At 31.1% G+C, this 15491-nt stretch overlaps 1 protein-coding gene across 1 annotated transcript in view; it reads right to left on the reverse strand.

Annotated features, from left to right (window-relative positions):
- Nucleotides 1-15491, reverse strand: part of LOC135958180 (uncharacterized) — an 85538-nt gene that overhangs the window by 35961 nt on the left and 34086 nt on the right. The window contains exon 3 of the mRNA XM_065509057.1: nt 1559-1756. Coding sequence (XP_065365129.1) covers nt 1559-1756 — 198 coding nt within the window. The remainder of the gene's footprint in view (nt 1-1558; nt 1757-15491) is intronic.

The raw sequence follows: 15491 nt of genomic DNA on the forward strand, positions 1-15491 counted from the left end.
CTTTTTGCTGAGAATTTTGATAAAATGTTTTGGCAATTAAGCAAGCTCTTGATTTCAAATCATTTCCAATTTGATAAATTAAACAAATTGAATGTTTACTGGGCATTTGGAAATATGTACTTCTTTATTGCTGATAATCAGGTCAAAATTGCATACATATTATTTAGATTTCTTTACTTTTTTCTGATTCGTTTGGGTATGGGGAAATTATGCGTATAAAGTTTTTCGTTAAAGAAATAATTGATTTCTTTTCACAATTTCTATAAAGAAGCTATGGTTAGTTATAAAATGCTCTATATAGTGTATTGAAATGATTTTGAAAAGTACACTCAAAAAAACTTGATAAATTGATTAATCGAAAAATGAATAATAATAATAATAATAATAAGTAGGAAAAGTGGGGAGATATTTACCATTTACCAAACTAAATACTTTAAAAATATTTAACCGGTGTTCACTTTATAGGTAAGTTATAATCAACATCTTCTGTCGCTGAAAATATTCCTATAACACGGCAGCAAAAACTTGGTAATGACTTATAATTACTGAATAACATACATTTCAATGACTACTCTGTACCCCGTGCATTACCTTAGAACCATTTGAATAATAGCTTATTTATTATCTTATATATAACTGCTTATTTACTAGTCATTTTCATGAGTCTTCATGTCTTTTTACTTCTTCTGTGGTTTCATACTATTAATTAGTTATTAAAGACGTTATTTAGTAATGAATATTTTTCCTGGTAAGATTTCTAAAGCGAATTGAATTTAAATGCTTCAATATGTCTAGAATTTGAAAAAATGTTTAGGGAAAGCTTTCAAATTAATTTAATTTATTGAATAGATCGTCTTGTACATCAAAGAATTTCGCCTAATGGTCGAATTAATACAGAAGTTTAATTTGTTTATCTTTATACATACATTTAAAAGGAATATGAATAAGTACTTTTTTTCTGTCAGTGCATGATTACGCATGTAGCATATAACATTTTCTTTTATGGTTTGTTCAGGCACATGCCGGGATCAAATGTTACTGGAGCAAAAATTCAGTGGTTTTATATTACTTCTTGCAATGTATTGAAACAAAAAGAAACTTAAGAAAAAGAAATTAAATTTAAAACAAAATCTCAAAACATTTTACTTTTTGCATAATTTTCCAATACATCTCTCATCATACTTTTCACAACTTACGGCCAATAAAACGAAACCACAACGAAGATTTCCTGGGCAATTAATAACAATGTAACAGCCGTAAGTTACATGACAACTGACCAAGTAACTGCCTATAAGTTTGCTAATTTGTCTAAACTTTGTAAGTTTATCTGTGTTTGCTAAAAATAACACTTTGAGTTTATTGAACTTTTCAAAGTATTTTTTAATAAAAGATTTTACTGTTCACTTCTTCTTTTTTTTGTGTAATTTTTTCAGTTGTCTGTTGCCAAATACTACTCACTCGTACTTGTTACTTATATTTTTAAGTATTTTTAGTTTTTATTCAGTTTTTGTTTTTTGTATCTTTTTTTGAGTTTGTATTTCAGATTTTGTTTTCTTACCTTCCAATTTGTTTTGCCATTCGATGATGCGTGTTTGCCACAAACGTTACTGTCTCTCATATTACTGCTGTTGTTATTGCTGTTATTATTATTGTTATTGCTGCTGCTGTTGTTGTTGTTGTTATTATTACTTACAAGACTTTTTGGCGATTTATCGGAGGCAGAACTTTTCCCATCACTACTGCTAGTTTTTTTATTCTGTAAGCAAAAGAAAGAATATTAATTATTTTGGGTAATTTAAAAAGAAAGGTGAAGACAATTAGGGATTCATTTTTTTATGAAAGTTGAAAATACTAGTGAGAGTGCTACAGTCGTCTATTTCGAATCGTATATACTAGTGTTGACAATTATTCGAGCTTGATTTTGTTCGAATAAAAGTTTAACATTTTTTATTATACGAGTGATCGATTCACTTTTTAAATTAAATCGATTATTTGAAAAATAACGAATAAAAAATATTATTCGAATACATAATTGACTATAATATATTTAATATCAGAAATTTTCTAATAACACTGTCCAACAGCATTTTTGCAGAATAGCTACCCTATAATTGTGAAAGGGCATGTTGAGTAGATCATTTTGGTAGAATTTTTGTAGAAGGTGGTCTGAGTTTTTTTTTACAGTGGGTCAAAGTTTTAATTTTTTGTTCGAAGGGAGCATTATACTAAAAGAAACAAATGTTGTAAGTTAATGTCAGATAATTTTTATTTTTAGAGTTATATTATGGAATTTTATGAGGATAATTTTTATGGAAGATCTTAATACTTTTATATGAACACTTTTATGAGAATTTTTGTTTTACTTCTTTAATTTGAAAAAAAAATCTCGCTGAAACACACCGATTGCCCAATAAAGCTTATGGTGAATGTGTTCCTTCGGTTTCTTCCTGCGAGAGATGGTTTGTGTTTTTCAGAAGTGGTGATATTGACACGGAAGAAAAAAACAAAAAAACTGGCCCAGGCCAGCCAAAGAAGTTTGAAGACTAAGAATTGGAGACATTACTCCATAAAGGGCTTGAAAAATCATTGGGAGCTACTCAAGCAGCAATTTCAAAACATTTTCGAACATCAGGACTCATCCAAAAGCAGCGAAACTGGGAACCATATGAATTGGAACCGAAAGACCTTGAAAGACGATTTTGCATGTCCGAAATAATGTTTAAACACTATAAAGGAAAATAATTTTTATACCGAATCATTACTTGCGATGAAAAATGGATTTATTACGATAACCCCAAGCGTAAGAGATCGTATGTGAAGCCCAGCTAACTAGCCGAATCGATACCAAAGCCAAATATCTATGCCTCTATGGTAATTCCCTGTAGTTGGTGGGAGTAAAATGGTCATATCTATTATGAGCTGCTGAAATCTGATCAGACCATCACAGGGAACCTGTACCAAAAGCAACTGATTCGTTTGAAGCTAGCATTGCCCGAAAAACGCCCAGAATATTCGACCAGATATGAAACCGTAATATTCCATCATGATAAAGCTCGGACACAATACGTACTGTCCGTTTCTACGTGGCGTATTCAATCGTAGGACATTCTCAACTGTCAATGTGCTTTTGCACAGGTAATGTACGTCGCCTGTCCCTCCAAGTAGTGCAACGTCGCACTTCTCCCTGCTGTTTTGCTGTGGTTTCTGCTACCTGGTTTCTGAGTTGAAATTGTGGAAGCTACTCGTGAGGGGGCTTTGTCTATTGTTGTAATAATTTGTTCGCATAGTTCTTTGCCGGTGTTACACTTTCCGGCACAAAGCAACGCTCTTGAGAGCGGCTGTTAAATATGTGGCGTCTTGTATTGTTCTTTGTTTCTTTATATTTCTGTATGTTTGCTGTTTATTTGCGGTTGGGTGACCAGTCCAGAACTATTTAGTGTTCAACGTGGCAGAGGTTTCGGCTAATTCTGGTAACACGGATGTCAGGAGCCCCTGGAACTTCGATTCCAACCTGACAGTTGGTGCGGTCCTTAGGGGAGCTTGGTGGTGGCTGTGGTTTAGACCCAAATCGCGGATATAGCGCAAGCTCGGTGTGGAGGAAGGAGTTTTAGATAGTGCTCCGCTTCTCATCAAGGGGGAGGTTATGTCCAAATACATAACTTCGAATTGGTACCCTTGTATGTCAATTTGTCGTGCATGGGGACGATGGTGAACGCATTGTTAATACCTGGTGTTAAGTGCACTGTGAGTTTGAGCCCTTGTGGCAGGTACTCACGTTAAATCTGGACACATCTGTCCCTTTCTACTATCTAGCGAACCACAGCCAAGGAAACGGTCTTGGACTTATAGCCTAGATCAGGGAAGCGCAAAAAGAGAAATTGTAGTTTATGTGCATGTATGGGTTAAAAATAAAAAAATCCGCAAAAACATCAAGCAACGGAATGAAATATTTGTCTTTTAACGCTCTATTGTTTGCAACTAAATGAGTTATTTGTATTTTTTACGCTCTTGCTGTGTGTTTTGTTTACTTTCGGGTTGTGTACGTGTAAATTCACGAAAATGTTCGTAATCTCAACAATATGAACGCCTACCAATGGTCTAGATCAGCGAAATGCAATGAGCTCTCAAATGAGCTCTCTTGTTTTTATTTTCACATGTACGCAAGCACACACATTGTATAAAAACAGTCAGTCTCGCATGAGCATTGATAGAAGCAGGTTGTGTTACGCTTTTATGCTTGTTTATTTCATTATTTCAGCTATTTGTTTTTGTTTTTGCCAGAGAATAATTCTCAACTCATCCAACTACAATATCTAAAAACTGTAGTGGTGTGAGTTTGCATTTCGCTGGTCTAGATCGTGCTCGTCCGACTACTATTTGTTTCAATTTATGCAGAATGCTTTCTCTGGGATATGCTTCAGTTTGGAACAGAGTATCCGATATTGGCTTGATTCGATCTTGGCCTCAAAAGAGGAGTAGTTCTTTTGGCTCGGTATCCATTTTTAAGTCATACTCCCAACAAAAGTACATCATGCCACACCCTATTGAACGCCTTGGAAATATCCACAGCCAAAACTTACTTTCGAGAAAACGGTGAATGGAACGACACCATTTTTGAGACAGTAAGACTAGTAAGTCTCTCGTAAGCGTCTTCAATGAAAGCCATAGTGAAATTCTCCGACACGGTATAAAGTGCTGAAGAGCTAAAAGTCAAGCCAGCGTCGAAAACTACTGCTTCAAGACCAGAATTAGTTTTGTAACTGCTCGAGTTCGAAAGAATATATTTGGCATAGTCACTAATACACTTTCGAGCTTGGTCAGTGGCTTATTACTTTCTGGTACTTGCGAATAATTCAGCTAAAGGTTAGCTTTATTAACCGAGTCTCTGAAAGTTTGATCATACTTTTAAAGAGTCGGAGTTGAGGAACTTGCAGTATCCTTTACTCCTTTAAGGAATAACCAAAAACTTGTACTGTCCCGGAGAGCAGAAAGAAAATAAGCTCGTAGGTGTTTGGACGTCTGATTAAAACAAGATTTGAGTGTTTTTAGTTTTATCCGATATCTGGAAGTTTTCAAAAGTTTTTCGTATAAATTTTGAGTAAAAAATCGAGGTAGGTGTGAATTTCAGATACTTATGGGTCGATTTTGTTAATTTTCAATACCAAAAATCGAATATCATATGTGGATCTTTAGCTTAGCGGGGGACTTCGAAAAAGATATTGCAACCAATACACGGACAGACGAATATTGCTGGAAATCTTAGTGAGAAACAGCCATGGAAAATTAACAAGAATTACAATAAATTTCGGCTAAAGGTGAATCTATATATTTGAATCAACTTCCCAGCAAACATCCAGACAACATATTAAATTTGATGATGATTTTATAAACATTGAAACATCAGGTATGTCTTGAGTTATTTGAATGGCTAATAACCCCTCGAAACCTATTTTATTCAACAATAAATATATTCCAACATTAAGAGATACATTTTAAGATAATTTATAAGAAATTTATTTAATTCCGCAAATCTATTGATTTAACTTTTTTACACATTTCTTCTTAAGCCCATCAAAGCTTAACGTCAAAAGTCAAGTTCAATTTTCTAATTTGGCGCAATTTGTAGTACAAAGTTGTAGTATTAAAGTATGACAAGTCATTTGAAGTTATTTGTTTTTTCTTTAAAAAAATATATTAACAAAAAATTCCATTAAAAAAAAAAAATTACAGACAAGTGGTGAAACGTGCAACAAAAGATGGTTTCGTTTTTAATAAAATAACTCTCAAACAATTGAAATAAATAAAATAAAAAATAAATTATTTTTTTCATAAGACCATACAATGACAAAGAAAAAGTCACTTTCATGTTCAACTTCAAACAACTGAACTGAAGACAAAAAGTACAAAAAATAATTTAAGAAAAAAAAATACGGCAATATATACAACTTGTTTGTTATTAATGGCGGCATGGCTTAATGCTTTGGGACCTTGACATTTGCCACATTATGCTGCACATATACAATGAGTTTACATCTTTCAAGTTACAATAACAACTAACAACAACAAAAACTAAAAAAAAAATAGTAAACAAAATCAGCTGCAACGACAACTAAATAATATTGTGCAAAAACTAAATAAAACGCGTTTAACTTAAAAAAAAAACAACACAGCAGACTCCAAAAAAAAATATGTACGCTGCAATGAAAAAGAAAGTGCATGATGTTGGTGATGAACATAATCATCATTTCTTGTTATGGCTGCAGATGTTGCTGAATTTCAATTTCAATTAAACATTCAATCTAAAGACGACGAACAAATTATTCTCAGGCCACATTTATGTAGATGCAACACTTTCACCTCACATAACATTCAATTTTTTACATTTTTATTTTATTTTTTATTTTTTAAATTTTTTCTGAGAAGATGTATATTTGGCTGCCTTTACATTTATTTTATTTTTTAAAGGAAGTTCATTTTCTGCTGGCAAATGTTACAATAGTTTTTTAACCCCTGAAAATACTTACAATTCCACTTTACACTTTTTCATTAAGTCCTGTAAGTGACTTGTGATTCTGATCAGCCTTGGTTAAGCATACCGAAATGTCTATACATTTTTTTATATCCACTTTTCTTGTCTGCTAAAATCCAGTCACGAGTGAGAAAAAAACCTACTATTTAGCTAGTGAAATTTTTCCAGTTTTGGTTAAAATTCATTGTAAAAAAATTTAAAGTAGAAAAAAAAAACTATAACGTTTACTTTTCATTGACAGCTTGTGAATTGAGGAGTTAATATTGAAGAGCAAAACTGATTAGAGCAAGCATAAATGTGAAATGTATGTTTTAACAAAAGTTACTTTTTTTAAAAGGTATTTTTTTTTTTACAAAAAGGTACTTTTTTAACAAAAAGGTACTTTTTTTTAACAAAAAGGTACTTTTTTTTAGCAAAAGGTACTTTTTTTTTTTAGCAAAAAGGTACTTTTTTTTTTTTTTTTTAGCAAAAAGGTACTTTTTTTTTAGCAAAAAGGTACTTTTTTTTTAGCAAAAAGATACTTTTTTTTTAGCAAAAAGGTACTTTATTAACAAAAATATACTTTTTTTAACAAAAAGGTACTTTTTTTAACAAAAAGGTACTTTTTTAACAAAAAGTTACTTTTTTAACAAAAAGTTACTTTTTTCACAAAAAGGTACTTTTTTTTAGCAAAAAGGTACTTTTTTTAAACAAAAAGGTCCTTTTTTTTGCAAAAAGGTACTTTTTTTAACAAAAAGGTAATTGTTTTAGCAAAAAGGTACTTTTTTTAGCAAAAAGGTACTTTTTAAACAAAAACATACTTTTTTTTAACAAAAAGATACTTTTTTTTTAACAAAAAGATACTTTTTTTTAACAAAAAGATACTTTTTTTTAACAAAAAGATACTTTTTTTTAACAAAAAGATAATTTTTTTAACAAAAAGGTACTTTTTTAACAAAAAGGTACTTTTTTAACAAAAAAGGTACTTTTTTAACAAAAAAGCTACTTTTTTAACAAAAAAGCTACTTTTTTAACAAAAAAGCTACTTTTTTAACAAAAAAGCTACTTTTTTAACAAAAAAGCTACTTTTTTAACAAAAAAGCTACTTTTTTAACAAAAAAAGTACTTTTTTAACAAAAAAGGTACTTTTTTAACAAAAAAGGTACTTTTTTAACAAAAAATGTACTTTTTTTTTACCAAAAAGGTACTTTTTTTTACAAAAGGTACTATTTTAACAGAAAGGTACTTTTTTACAAAAGGTACTTTTTTTTACAAAATGAACTTTTTTACAAGATGAACCTTATTACAAACAATACTATTTTACAAAATTACTTTAAAAAAGACCTTTTTGCAAGAACAGGTTTTTTACACTTTCTGAGTTAATTTAATGATGTCTGTCCGCAATTTTGAAGATATTTCGACAGGATTTGCCAGATTTACAAAATTGACCAATATCGGTGCCTGTGGGTATTTAAGATTCGGCACCGCCAAATATAACATTCTTACTTGTTTGAATTTAATCTTTTCACAAAAAGTATACAATATTATTTTTAAGCAACACTTTTCCCCTACACTGTACGTAGTGTACCGATCGAGTATGAAGCATTTGCCATGGTGTATGAACCGTGGCTGGTTGCATATTTAAAGGGTGGTACTATGAAATAAGATTAAATCAATCGTAACGTTAAAATGAAAACTGAAATTCAGAGAGAAAGTAAATAATTATACAAGAAAAAACTTAACGTTAAGTACTTTATGTGTGACCTTAACAATCAGTTTAGGCCCGAGATCAGTGACGTCGATTGCCAAAAAAATTGTAATACTAAAACCTGCGGGTTAATCTTTAGCAATTGTTATACATTGCAACAAATTGATAATTTATCAAACAAATTTGTTTAACCAAATTGTCAACTGATTTGAGTATATTTTTGTGAACAATATTATATTGGGTGTATGACTTAAAAATGCGGAATTATTTATAGATTCATCCAAAAGCTGGGCTACCATACGCATTGAAGCCGAGAGATTTGTAAGACGATTTTGTATGTCCGAAATGATGCTTGAACGCTAGAAAAGAAAATAATTGTTGCACCGAATCAATACATGCGATGAAAAATAGATCAATTACGATAAATCGAAGCGTAAGAGATCGAAGCGTAAGATACCCGTCCAACCAGCCGAATCGACACCAAAGACAAATATGTATCCATGGCGCTAAGGTTATTCTCTGTATTTGGTGAGTGCAAAAGGGTCCTATCTATTATGAGCTGCTGAAATCTGAACAGATCATCTCAGAGAACCTGTACCGAACGCAACATATTCGTTACTGAAGCGAGAATTAGCCGAAAAACGCCCATAATATGCGGCCAGACATGAAACCGTAATATTCCATCATGACAAAGCTCGGCCACATTATGCAATACCTGTTAAAAACTATTTAGAATGAAGTGGTTGGGAAATTTTGTATCACCCGCCTTATAGTCCAGACCGTGCTCCGTCCGACTACTATTTGTTTCGATCAATGCAGAACGCTCTCACCTTAGAACAGAGTATTCGATATTGGCTTAATTCGTTCTTGACCTCAAAAGATGAGCAGTTACTTTTGCAGCGAATGGAGTCGATTTTTTTGTTAGTTAGACAACTAAATTACCAATAATATACAAACGATTTCAGAGCAATATCAATTATCAATCCAAAAATAAACGATTTTAAATATTAAAATTAAAAGAATTGTAGATTTTTGCTGTTTTTTTGGGGGAAAAGGTGACTTAACTCTTTTTAATTAAAAAAAACTTTCTTTAAGAACATATAACAATTTTATGTTTTTCTGTAAGGTATATTTACGAAGAACATTTTGGTATAAAAAATGTGTTCTATTTTTCGAATATATCGGCCTTACGCCCTTCGGAAATTGACCTATTTTTTATCAAAATTTAAAAATTAGGCCACGTGGTCTAAAATTCCAAAGCTGGGATCAGAAAAAAACGGAAAGCAGCTTTGGAAACCTTGATGTGTCCCCTAGTTATCCCCAAAGTATTTTCCAGTCGGAATCCATATGTTGGCAGAAAGATGGGAATAGGCAATAGCTTACAATGACCAATACATTGAACAAATTTATATTGTACAAATGTTTCAAAATAAAAGCTAAAAATTTGATTTGATATCATCAAAAAAGATTGGGGATTTTGTCATTCCGTTTGTAACATATCGAAATATTGGTAGTAGAACCAAAAAGTATTTATATTCTGGGTCCGTATAACACTCTAAGACGATCTTTCTTGAAATTAGGTAGATAAGGTTTGTTTGGTAATATCGGTCCATGATTTCATCTACTTAATATCGTTATGAAATTCGACATAAAAAAGTTCTATATGAACCTTAGTCTTTCTACCAATATTTGTGAGGATCGGCCCAAAAACCCCTATATCAGAAAAATATTTTATTGTCACATATTGATGGTATACAAGATTCATCACCGCCGAATATAACAATCTTACTTAATTTTGTTTAAACATTTCCATTGTTTTGCCAATGTTAACAAGTGGTATAACCACATTTTGATTTAAACTTTTAATAGAAACCCTATTTATCTTCAAATTTGAAAACTGAATTTAGGGAATACAATTTTCAACAAAAGTATCCATTCTACTGTCTCTGTTTGTGGGAGAGTAATGAAAATTAGGCTCCAAATAATCGATCACGAACGAGATTAAACTTGTGTAATACAATTAGAATATCTTTTATTCCGATATTTCAATTATACTGTTTCAATACAATACAAAATGAAAAAAACTACAGTAACACAAACCCTTTTAAAGGCACATTCAAATGTAAAACTATTTAATGGATCTTAATAAAATCTCAGCAGCCAAGTAAAATATAATTAACATGTGTAAACCACTTTATGAGCACCTGCATCAACACTTTATATAATGAGTAGCTACAATTGTGTCTGCAAGTCTTTGTTAAACAAAAACAAATTACATGATTTCTCCCGCTACCATGAAATTGGTTTAACTAAAAACAAAGATTATGTATTAAAACGTTTAATTTCTTTCACTCCACTTTGGGTATTACAAAAGCAAATGGATTAAGTTTTCCTAAACAAATTATAGAACGAAAACAAAAGTGAATAATTAATTGCCTAAACACAAAATAACTTGAGGTCTTTAACTAAGAAATAGAAAAAAATAACAAAGAAAAGTAAAAGTTTCAACGCCCCATAACAATAATGATAATGAAGGCTTAAAGAAAAGCAAAGCTATCAGCATTATCAACAACATCATCATCAACAACAACATTGACTACATAATCTACCAAAAGACTAAAAACTAAACTAAAGTTTAAACAACGGAAAGAGCAACAAATAAAACATAAATAAAAACAAAACCTTAAAAAGAAATGGGAGCAAAAAAGAAACCAAGCTTAAGAAAATAAACATTTTTGTTGGGAAATTTTTATTTTTTAAGTTCAAATAAACCTTAATGAAATACAATAATTTATTTAAGACAATTTTAAAGGCAAAGAAAAATCTACTACTAAGTATTTGGTAATAAAAACCAACAAAAACTGAAATCAAAAGTTTAAAATCTTAAGAAGATGAACGAATAGCAAACAACAATAGAATAAATTTGAAAATAAAATAAACGACTTAAGACATGTTCGAACAACAAGAGAGCAAAGCAACAACCTTAAATAAATGCCAGCCAACCAACCAACCACACTCTGTGTAAATGTCTGTGACAATGATGATCATGATGGTTATCATCTTGACTATGGAACTCATCTTTATGGGATTTCAAAATTTAACACTAAAAGTCATTCTGTAAGTGTTGTTGTTGTTGTTGCTACTGCTGCCAATATCTCGACAGATGTGTTAAAGGTTTTAGCCTAGATTTTAGCTATGACACTTTTTTTTAAAAAAAAACATGTTTTTATTCTTTATTATTCCATTAACACTTTGTAACTAATTAAAATAAACACAAGCAGCTAGCTACTACTAGAATGTCTTGTTTTATTAAGAATTTTTATTTGTGGCATGAAAAACAGTTACTACTAAAAAGAACTAAGCAACACAAATTCATATTTAATTTGTACTAAAAAACTAGATCATGTAAAAAAGAGAGTATTTTCCTTATTATTTTAATAAACGCAACACTACACTGTGCAATTGTCTCCAGAGTAAACGAGGTATGATTTGACAAGACTGTAAATATTCGATGTATGATTTAAAAATATGGGATTTTTTAAAATGTTTCACATTTATTTTGAAACATTTCTGGCAACATATGAATTCCGAGCCAAAAGACCTTTGTTCCAAAGTGAAGCATATCCCAGATACAGCGTTCTACATCGATGGAAACAAATAGTATCGGACGGTGCACGGTCTGAACTATAAAGCGGGTGAGGCAAAACCTCCCAATCACTTCATTCTAAATACTTTCTAACAAGTATTGCAACATGTGGCCGAGAGTTGTCATGATGGAATATTACGGTTTCATGTATGGTCGCATATTCTGGGCGTTTTTTGGTCAATGCTTGCTTCAGTAACGAATCTGTTGCGTTTGGTACAGGTTCCCTGTGATGATCTGGCCAGATTTCAGAAGCTCGTAATATATAAGAGCCGTTTGTTCTAACTAAACTCAGAGAATTACCTTAGCGCCATGGATACACAGAAAAAACTAATTCTTAAACCGTTTCAATTCAATTATTTGTCACATATTGAACTGGTTTCAATTATTTCATAATTAAATCAAGTATTCATTTGCTCAAAAACAAAATTTCTTGATATTTTCTATTGAATTTTGAGTTTTGAATTTGATTATTTTGACAATGAATATACAGTTCTCGTTATTGGTTGAATTTCAAATACAAAAATTATTGAATAGATAATTTTCGTAATTGAAAACACATTTTTTTATTTTTTGTGTTTTCAATTACGAAAATTATCTATTCAATAATTTTTGTATTTGAAATTCAACCAATAATGAAAATTGTATATTCAATTGTCAAAATAATCAAATTCAAAACTAAAAAATTCAATAGAAAATATCAAGAAATTTTGTTTTTGAGCAAATGAAAACATGATTTAATTATGAAATAATTGAAACCAGTTCAATATGGGATAAATGTTTGAATTGAAATATAAGTTTTCTGTGTATTTGGCTTTGGTGTCGATTCGTCTAGTTGGCCGGGATTCACATACGATTTCTTACGCTTCGAGTTATTGTAATGAATCCATTTTTCATCGCAAGTGATGATAAGGTGCAAAAATGATTTCCTTTTAAAGCGTTAAAGCATAATTCGGACATGAAAAATCTTATTTCAAGATCTCTCTGCTTTAATTCGTATGGTAGCCCTGCTTTTGGATGAATCCTGCTGCTTGCAAACGTTGCTGGTATAGCTCCTGATGATTTTGCGAGCTCTTGTTGAGTTTGACAACAATCTTCATGGAGTAAAGCCTTCATTTCTTGATCTTCAAACTTTTTTGGCTGGCCTGGGCGATCTTTGTCTTCCGTTTCAAAATCATCACATGTGAACCGCACAAATCAGTGTGCTTCAGCGGCACTTTTTTTCAAATTAAAGAAGTAAAGCAAAACGTCCCGCATATGACGCTTTGTTGGTACAAAAGTCGATATTTTCGAGGCAAAAAAACGTTGTTGTTTACACTATAATGTTCAATAACTAAGTGAGAATAAATGACAGATATGTACCCTTCAAAATGACATGTAAGTTATTAAAAACAAAAACCGCGTTCAAAAAATACACCCACTAGTTTAAGTTAAAAATAAGGCTTTCTGTTGATGTTTAATAGGGTTCTAAGCTTTGTTAAGTTTACTTTAAATTGGAAATAAACCTTTATATGTAAACTCGACCGGTTTCGGTTTTCTTTAACATTTCGGTTTTTTGAAAAACCGGTTTTTGTAAGACGGTTAACCGGTTTTAATGAAATATATTTTCAAAAGCTCATTTCAACATATTGTTACGAAATTGTACTTGAATTCAAATATAACGAATAGCAAACTGTAACATATCTGTGCGTAAAGATGAAGGCCTTAGCAGCCAGTCTTAATTTAAAAAAAAAAATTGTATTTCTTGTAAATTTACTTTATAATAAATAATAAATAAATAAAAATAAAAAATATCTGTGCGCATTATTAACATTGAATAAAAAGTTTTCAGTTGACCATTGATCGTAGGTATGGCAACGCTGTTTGCTGCGACCGTATATTCGAATTCGAATATTCAGTTAAAGAACATTGTAGAAAGTACACCACAGATGGCGTATGTATTAGAAAGCTCTAGACAGTTAAAGAGCAATCTAGAGTGCTGATGGCAGTGTTATAAATAGTGGCAGAGGTTGCAGTAGTTAGTGAGTTTATCAGAGACGCTATTTGAATAAACATCAACTGAGTGCCTGTTTTTCAAGTGAATTCGTGTACATTATAAAGTTTATCTGTATTTCTGCGAATTTATAAACGTGTATTCTGTTGTTGTGCATTTTAAATAAATAAAGAGTTGTTACGATTTTCTAACTACTAAACGGCTTTTATTTGCAATCAAAAGTATCCGGTTTATTTAAAGGAAATAAACCAACGTTTTGAAAAGGTTAAAACGTAACAATATTTTTGAAAAACTTTGATACCATTTTTAAAACTATTGATTAATTTTATAGAAAATAGCATTAAGAATTCAAAAATTTTAAATTATCGTATTTTTCATATTGAATACAAATTTAATATAAACCGGTTAACCGGTTTTTTTTTTGAAGACAAAAACGACACCGGATAATCGGCTTTTTTAAAAGATAAAAATCAAAACCGGGTTTTTCAAAAAACCGTTTTTTTTGACACTGTTTTGATACGCACTGTTAAAAAAAGTGAATTTGAAAAATTTATTTTTTAGGCAAAAACGCAATAAAATTAATAATTTTTATTCATCAATTGAAGAAAATACTTTAAATTTACACATTTAGTCAAAAAAAAAATTCTTCATATTAAGATTAAAATTACAGTATGAATACGTAATATTCAAGTTCATTGTCGAGCCACTTAGTACAGACCTGAATAGGGTTTCGAGATATCTGATGAAAGCCCTGTGAGAGTAGTTTCCAAAACTGTATTTCGTATGTTCAATTGATTCTCAGGGAAGATGGTACGAGGGTCCGAATTTTTGGGAAAATTATAGATATTTAACATATTCAGATCTTTGACCTGATTCGTATTAAGTTACACCAAATAAAAGTTTTTTCTCGGGGAAGATGATACGAGGGTCTGAATATTGTGAAAAATCTGTTATATTTAGAGTTTATTGGGGGCCATTTTGGACAGATCTGAATGGGGTTCCGACATATTACGTGAAAGCTGGGATGGAGTTGATGTCAAAACCATAAAGAGTATATTTATGTTCAGATTGTTATAGGGGCCATTAGGACAAATCTGAATGGGGTTCCAACATACTAGGTGAAAGCTGGAAAGTAGATCTTTTCACGGGAATTCCCGGGGCGGGACGGGTTTTCTTCAAGTTTTAATTAACAATTTATTTAATTTTTGGTTTAAAAAGCAAAAAATTGCCAATTCATTATAAAAAATAACAAAATATATTTTTTCCGAGCTAATTGGAATTTACAGATTCATTCAAATTCGGAATAAGTTTAGAAGTTACTGATTTATTTCCCTCTATTTTCTATACCACTGTGCAAAGGTAGAAATTGAAGACATTCCGATACAAATAACCAATGGTGACAGGCCAAAATATAACCAAAATTTTAATTTGTATCCAATTTTTTATTTGTATCCAATTACATAACGAAGTCTACATTCTTAAAATAGAATAATTTTTTTTAGACGGGAATTTCCGGTATCCCGGGAAATTTCAAAATTATTCCCGATATCCCGGGAAATGAAAAAGTGCGGAAAAGAAAAACTCTACTGGGAAGTCAATAACAAATTGAAAAGCCAAAAAAATCTAATTTCTCGAAATT

Source organism: Calliphora vicina, chromosome 4, assembly GCF_958450345.1.
Source record: "Calliphora vicina chromosome 4, idCalVici1.1, whole genome shotgun sequence".
Classification (NCBI taxonomy): Eukaryota; Metazoa; Arthropoda; class Insecta; order Diptera; family Calliphoridae; genus Calliphora; species Calliphora vicina.